The 7,855-nt window shown below is 44.0% G+C and overlaps 1 protein-coding gene across 2 annotated transcripts; it reads left to right on the top strand.

The window, feature by feature from the left end:
- The first annotated feature begins 1,296 nt into the window (after nt 1-1,296).
- On the top strand, nt 1,297-7,154 carry SMIM10L3 (small integral membrane protein 10 like 3). 2 transcript variants are annotated; one of them, XR_014958519.1, is made up of 2 exons: nt 1,297-2,294; nt 3,009-7,154. XR_014958519.1 is itself a non-coding variant. In XM_021539758.3 (2 exons), exons 1-2 carry the CDS (start codon nt 1,369-1,371, stop codon nt 3,027-3,029), a joined length of 207 nt encoding a protein of 68 aa, XP_021395433.1. In that variant the 5' UTR covers nt 1,307-1,368; the 3' UTR covers nt 3,030-7,154. The 2 variants fall into 2 exon arrangements, 1 of the variants encoding a protein (XP_021395433.1); XM_021539758.3 differs by having other exon boundaries at nt 1,307-1,554.
- Nucleotides 7,155-7,855: the final 701 nt, after the last annotated feature.

The raw sequence follows: 7,855 nt of genomic DNA, 5'->3' as shown, positions 1-7,855 counted from the left end.
AATGAGACTGGCAGACATCTACTGGTAAATACAAAGTTAATCTGCTTCCTGATTTAACCTTTGTGTATCCTACTGGTTTTCCAATTAGTAACGGAAAGCTGCTAAATGTCCTGCTCTGGAATTATTCTTTCTCTATACATCAGCTTGACTCTGTGTCAATAAAATAGTATTTTATAAGAAGTTTAGGTCAATGTATTGACTTTTATTGAAAAGTTATTGAAAGTTGATTGAATGGAAACTGTGAAGAACAGTTCTAGGGGGAAAAAATGGGGCTATGTCCAAAAATTATACTGGTCAACTGTTCATCTGTTGTAACATTTTTGCCTACTTGAAAAGTGTCGTGATGGTAATTATCTCAAATACCTTCCTAGGAAATGTTTGCAAAATGGTTTTAAAATCTTGTGTGTAAGAGGCCCTAAACAGTTTATTTTTAATACATTATGTAACTCAAATATTGACTTGAAAGGCAAAGCAAGCATTTCCTTGTGACAGTAGCTGGCTCACTGAATTCATCGCATGGCTGTGTAAACAACAAAATAACAAAAAAACTCACCCAAACCCAGAAACCATTACTTACATTTCACACTGAAAGAGAGTGGGTTTAGATGCCAGGAGAAAATTCCCGCGTGTGAGGGAGGTGAGAACCTGGCACAGGTTGCTGTGGAGAAGCCGTGGCTGCTCCATCCCTGGCAGTGTCCAGGGCCGGGCTGGATGGGCCTTGGAACAACCTGGGCCAGTGGAAGGTGTCCCTGGCCACGGCACGGGGGTGGCCTGAAAGGTGCTTCCAACCCAGAGCATTCTATGACTCTTACGACATCCATCAGTGCCGGTGGCACTAAGCAGGCCGGAGAGCACACCTGGCTCGGCCCTCAAAGAATGGGCTAAACCACGGTAACCCAGCGGAGGTTAAAGCTGGTTATCAGCGCCAGGCTGGAACAGCCTCCAGGGAGGCGGGCACAGCACCACACCTGGCAAGAGTGCAGAAGTGTCGGGACAAGGCTGTGGGCCGCACAGCGGGGTTGCTGGGCAGGGCTCTGTGCCGGGCCGGCAGCGGCACCCGACGCTCGCTGGAGCGGCCCCGGAGCTCCCCGCACGACACCGACACCGACACCGACACCGACACCGACACCGACACCGACACCGACACCGAGGCCGGGCCGGGGGCGGGCCGGCGGCGCCTGAGGGCGGCCCCGCGCCCGCCTCCGCGCATGCGCAGCCAGCAGAGCCGCGCGCTGCCGCAGCCCGGCGCGGCCGGCGCAGGCGCGGTGCTGACGCGCGGCCGCGCGCCCCGCCCGGCGGGCACGCGCAGCGCGGGGAGGCGGCGGCGGCGCCCGGGCGCGGCGCGGCCGCGGGAACGGGGGCGGGTTTATGGCGGCGGCTCTGGCCGCGCTCGCTGCCAGGCTCTCCCAGTCGGCCGCGGCCAGGTCCTACGGCGTGTTCTGCAAGGGGCTCACCAGGACCCTCCTCATCTTCTTCGACCTGGCCTGGAAGCTCCGCATCAACTTCCCCTACCTCTACATCGTCGCCTCCATGATGCTCAACGTGCGGCTGCAGGTGGGCGGGGGCGGCGGGGCTGGGCCGGGCTCGTGTCCCGCTGTCACCGGCCGGGCCCGGGGCGGTTCGCAGCCGCTGCCCCGAGTAACGGCGGAGCGCCCCCGAACGAGTGTCCGTCCGGGCCGGGGCGGGGTCGTGCCCTGCCCTGTGTCACCGGGAAGTGTCGTCGGATGCAGCCCCGAGCCCTGCCCTTGCCGGTGTGCCCCGCTGGGATGCTTGCTCTGCGCGTTAGCAGCAAACGTGCCGCTTTTCTGTTCCTTTTCCTAAGCCAGAGTTGACTTAAATACTAGGAATAAATTGTGAATATGTGCACTTTGATAGCACGGTCCTAACACCTTGTAAGGAGCAGAGAAAACAATTTCCTTCATCAGTTGATTGGGGTTTTTTGAAATCAAGAACAGGTGCAGCACGGAAATGCAGACAGTTTTAAATACCAATGTTATTGCATGAAAAAGATTCTTCAGGTTTAATTTGTATCTCTCCTGTTTCTACAAAACGTGGAACTCTTAACAGCTTTGACCTGTTGTAATGTTGAAGTTCCATTGTTTTTGTGATGAAATGAAGGATTTACTTTGAACTTAACTGGCAGCAGAAACAGGCTGTCCTCTACAAACATCTGTTCTAGCCAAGGATCAGACACTCTTTCTCCTTGTAAACATAGCTGTAATGAAAGTTTTGACATCTGGACAGTGGCCAAGGATTGAAAAACAAGTCTGGTTGGAGTTTGTTACTTGTAAAAGGTAATTTGAAATGTGAAGAGGTCAAAATGTGGCATCTCCTATTTTGGTTTTTGCAATTTGCCCTAAAATTCTGAGGCTTGAAAACGAGCCAGATGGCCAGGAGTTGTACACGTAGCTTGGTAACCCTGGTAGCTGAAAAAGCCTTGCCTTTGCTTGTTATCAGTGTTGGTACAGAGTGGTTCTCCTGGACCATCACCAGCCTGTCCTTTGTGCTCCAGCTGACACCCGCTAACTGCTGGGGCAGCCAGTCTGACCAGTTCCCTCTGGAAAGCTTTTGTTGATTCCCAGTGTTGTGTGTCTGATTTCAGCTTGCAACTTCTGTTTACAGGAGGATTATTTTAATATTAACCTTTCCTGTTAAGCCTCTAATCAGTCCCAGCCTGTGTGTCTGTTGGTGAAGGGAAATGCTGCTGTTGCACAGCGAATCTGTCTGGCTGCTCATTTGCTGACTCACTTTCATGCCTGTCACCAAAAGAGAGCTTGTAGCAGATTAAACTGAAACTATAGAAGGGCAGCTGGTATTTGGGCATGCTTCCTACCCCTCTGATGTGCTCAAGCAGCCTGTAGGGAGACTCGTCTGTTGGGACAACTGTTACTTTCTGTAGCTGGGTTATTCTTTATGTGAAATATTGTTAATTATTTTTGGTTCAATACACTGGCAACCAGGAAACTGGGTTATCAGTGTAATAACTTTCCTGCATTCTTTCTCTTTAGGTCCATATTGAGATCCATTGACTTGTGATTTGGTGTGCTGCTTCCGCTGTATGCTGTAACTGGAGTCTCTCACACTCTTCAAATCCAGCCTGCTGTGAAGTAGCAAAGCTGTGCTTGTGTGCTCTAGGACTATGAAGGAAGAAGATTTTATCGAGAAACGAGGATGTGATGATGGCCCAGATCAGCACAAGCCAGCAGCTCATCTGACACACGTGCATTCCATGTTGGACAGTTCTCAAAATCATAGTAGCAGTTTACAAGAATTATATAACACCAGGAATTCTTCTCTCTTTAATACTATACCTCTGTCTTCTGTTGGCAAGGAAATGCCTCTGAGCTTCAGTGAATCAGCAGGGACAAACTCAAATGCAGCTGCTCCTTGGAAGGATTCATTTCATCTGCATTTTTCTTCTGGGAAAGACAATCTCAATAGGGTTTCTCACTGCATTGGTGGCATTTCAGTAACAGGCTGCCTGGAAGAAGCTTGCAGCATTTCTGGAGACTTCAGCTCAGACTGCCCAGGAGACAACTTTGTATGTTTTGCACAATTCTGGCTGGGAAATTTGCAGTATAATAAAAACCTGTGGTTTCTGGAATTAGAAATGAGCAGTAGCAAAGAGAATGAATTGCAGTTTGTATTTTTTAAAACATTGGAGTTTGGTGGACTTCCTGATTCCTGTTACAATCCAGTTGCCTCTCTGAACAACTCTGCTTCAGGACTCTCAAACAATCAGAAACCATGTATTTTGTTTTATTGCTTAAAACTTGTATCTTCAGAGCAAACACTTGGATATGAGCAAATGCTTATGAATATACAGTATGTGGCTAATAATTTTCACATCATACAGCTGGTAATCTCTGTGCTAGCTTTTGCACTAGCAGGTCTCTGGTATGCAGTAGTGAAGGGAAAAAAGTACTGAGATTTTAATAACTACTGTTTTTAATATTAGCAGAAAATAAGAGAGACAAGGTTACAGTTCAGGTTTTAGTGAGAATTAGCTGAAGTAAAAACCATAGTTCTATAATTGCTAGTTAAACTGGCTAATGGAAGAATAGGGACTTTTTTTTTGTAAGGAATAGCTGCATCTGAGTGTAAAGAACTTCATAATCTTCAGACTCTGGGACTTCTGCAGGTCTGCTGTTAACACTAAAATCCAATTTGATTAGCACAGATCCTTTGTTTCTACAGAGTTTGTATTAGTGGAGTGTTCTGGCTACTACTATTTATACCCATTTCCAATGAAACTTTGTCTTGTAGAATTGAATTCCTGCTCTGAATCCAACAGTAACTGATGTATCAGTCCTTAGAACACTTTGAACTGGGAAGCTGTTGGGAGGGTGGTCTTCAATACAACATAATTCTCAGCAGTGTTCCTTTCCAAGGATGGTACTACTCTAATTTAACAATACCTTGTGAGCTTTATTGTGCTACAACAGACACTGTAAACAACTTTCTAAAACATGTTTTTTTCCTTGAAAGAGGGATTGTTATTGCTGAAATACAATAAGAGCTTCTGGGCCTGTTGACTTTGGGACAGGCTTGTGATAATGAGGTTTGCCAAAGAACGGGGCAAGAATGCTGGAATCCATAGAGCTGCTGGTGAATAGAATTTTGAGGAACAGGCTCCTGATGGCACTTTAGTGGAGAAGCTCATTCTGCAATAGGTCAAACTTTGAACTTGATGTCCAAAATTCTCAGCAGGGGCATTGCTGTAGATCAGCTTAATGTGCTCTAAAGGCTCACATAAAGAGGGAGGTATTGGTGTGTGGGTTAGGATGCATCTTCAGCTTCCCCTTGACTCTGACTTAAAAGTGAGGACTTCATGTGGAGTAAAGTGGTTCACACACTAGGTATCCATGCCAGTAATTCACACACTGGGTATCCTTTTTTGCCAGCTGATCTTGCTTCATTTTGGAAAGAGAGGAAGTGATGTTGCATTTAGTTTGAACTGAACTTAGCTGGAAAGCCAGTAGTTTCCAGTGTGGTGGTTATTGACCTGTTGGCACACATGTGTAGAGAAGTCCTTGATTATGAAGATGAGAAGCTCATTATCAGTCTTAGGGAGAGAAGAGTTGAAATTTTTAAATCTTATTTGAGTGCTGAAAGTAAGACATACTACTTTTTATGTTGAGTGATACTTTGTGTTTTCATTATCCCCATTGGCTGATTGTTTCTTTTGGATGCTAAAAGAGATGAAATGCCACTTACTTTAATTTAGAAAATAACTTCTCCCTGGTGTGCATTTAAATGATTGTTTAACTTGGGGACTTTTGACCATGCAATTACCTGTCAAAGAGTGACAGAAAGCCCCAGAATAATACTGGTTTATGTATCACAAGTAATTACTCTGACAGCAGCAGTTCCCTCTTAGTCAAGCTATCCACTCTCATCTCCATTGCTGTAATTTATCAGCCTTGCAGTGAGTGGTATTAGCACAAGTTAACACATGGTGTTGCAGAGGTTCAAGATTCCTCAAGTGATGTGGATCTGACGTGCCAGAACACCAGAAACAGACACTTCTCCAAATGTCTGTGGCTTGGAGTTATGGTGTTAAGCTGCTGTCTGCCTGTATCTTGACCCAAAAAACACTTGGCAGAGGAAGGAAGGCTGGGAGGAGTTGGAGCCTGTTTAAGCTGGCTTGATTGCTAAATACAATGTTGTGCAAATCCATATTAATCTCTATGCAGCTCTATGGGTACAGCCATACCCTCCCTGTATGGTGAGCCGCCTTACCTTCAGATGTGCATGAACACAGTCCTGCACCCAAAACTTGAGTGCTTGGACTTCCTGTACAAAGGATCAATCAGAACAGCTGTACCTGCAGTTGTTACTTGAGACCTTGTTTGTACAGCTGACTGGTTTGGCCTGGAACATTCTCTGCTGAATGTCATTTGGGAACTACATGTTTTGGGAACCATAGTTCTATACAAGAACTTGTAGGTAAGATTGTCAGGTTAATAGGCAAGAGGAGTAGCTAAAGGCATAAACGTGCAGTTTTTAATGCACCTTTTTTCATGGTGATTTCAAAGGGGGGGTGAGTGAAACATGAGAGACACCAACAATAAACTAGAATTTAAATGTGTGTACAGCAGAGTTCCAAGGATTTCCTCCTTATCAATGACAAGCCTATGGTGGAGAAAATCTTGGAATATTGAATTGTGTTACATATCACAGTCAGTCCTGTTTTAAGCAAAGTCTTGTTTGAGTGTGTGGCCTTTCATCACTTATTACAGGATCACTTTAAATACAATACAGCTAAGTAAAATGATGGATGTTTGTTGTGTATTATATGTATATTGACCATAAGATGCAAAAAATACTTAAATAAGTGGATTTAATCAATTTTAAGATAGTTTATGTACCTTGCCTTCAATTTTATTGCTTAAAACCTAGAAGGTAATTTTAACTTGAACATTCCTTCTGAAATTCAAATAAAGCATAGCTTGGTATGTTAAAATCTCATGTAATATACTGCACTTTAAGCCTGGGGAGGCCATGGATCAAAAGTGCTGTTCTTTCACTAACAGAACTGCCTGCCCTGACTGAGACAATGTTTAAGTGGTTTTTCCTGTCTGGAGGGAGAATAAGGAACCTGAAGGATGGCATCCATCCTTTGAAACTATAGATAAATCTAACACTATGTGGTTTAGGCCACTGTTCTATAGGTTTTTTTTATATTAACTCATCTCAAAAGATGGAAGGTGTCTTGGCCAAGAACCAGTTTGTGTGGAGTTTCATGGCTTCACTGTGTCCAATATGGAAAACTTTCCTGAGTTACTGTGCTGTTAGGGCTGTCTCAGATGATTATTACAGTAGAGAAAAATAACATTCTTAGTAGGGGTAAAGGACCTTTATACTCAACCAGGAGTTGCCTTTGTATTTCTGTACTTCTGTCTCTCATCCTTCTCTAGGAAGAGGTTATTTTTAAGCAAAATGTCAGGGTTCTACTAAACAACTTGTGCTATCTAATACTTCATTGATTAGTGTCCAAATCCGTCCTGCACTACATAGTGAAGTTCTATTTCTGCCATTAGAAAATAAATAAGAAAATACTCAATATTAAGAGGATTTCCTACTAGTTACACTTGAGTGAAAATTTACTATGTAGTGTACTGCTATGAAAATAAAATATACTTTTAAATGTATGCACAGAGTTCTGCATGTAGATAAAAAGTGTTTTACCACAGTATGATGTTGGGATGCTTATGCAAATGCTTGTTTACTTTCTGACGCTGCAGTGCAAAACGCAGTGGAGCTGGTGGTGTCACTTCTCCGTGTGGTTTTCAGCCAGTGCAAGCTCAGCTACTGTGTGTCTGCATCATCCTGCACAGGGGACAGCTCTAGCTGAAGACATGTTTTAGCCTTTTGCTTTTCCAGTGTTAGGTTTGGTTTTGCTGTTGTGTGAGGTTTGGTGGTTTGTTGTTTGTTTGTGGTTTATTTCTTTTTTTTTTTTTTTTAAGTTATCAATAGGACTGTAAAGACAGCACTTTCTTAAACTTTGCCAAAGTTTGCTTCTTTTCTCCTTCTCTCCACCTCTGCCCCTTATACGAATACACATTTAATTTTTAGAAGAAGCAAGCCTCTGTGTACTCTCCTAATATATAATCTTATTGTCAGGTTGCTCCTTTCGTTTTTATGGCCTGGTCATGCATATATTTCTCTCCCTATAATTTCTTGGCATCAGCATACACTGATATTTTGTTCCACCTCAAAACCATTGTCCTGTAATTAATTATGCACAACAAATTGACAGCAATCATGTAGAGATTTAAGAGTCCATAGTCTCTCATTAGGGTGTATGACAGGTGGTATAACTTACAGAGCAATATGTAGTCAATGTGACACA

Source organism: Lonchura striata, chromosome 14 (assembly GCF_050655825.1).
Source record: "Lonchura striata isolate lonStrDom1 chromosome 14, ASM5065582v1, whole genome shotgun sequence".
Taxonomy (NCBI): Eukaryota; Metazoa; Chordata; class Aves; order Passeriformes; family Estrildidae; genus Lonchura; species Lonchura striata.
The sequence above is the reverse complement of the archived record's forward strand: the minus strand, read 5'-3'. Positions and strand labels throughout refer to the sequence as shown.

Bases quoted from the DNA above. Each gene is read 5' to 3' on its own strand.
- SMIM10L3 (XM_021539758.3), top strand. From the start codon at position 1,369: ATGGCGGCGGCTCTGGCCGCGCTCGCTGCCAGGCTCTCCCAGTCGGCC. The intron at 1,555-3,008 runs GTGGGCGGGGGC...CTTTCTCTTTAG, and splicing joins TGCTCAACGTGCGGCTGCAG to GTCCATATTGAGATCCATTG.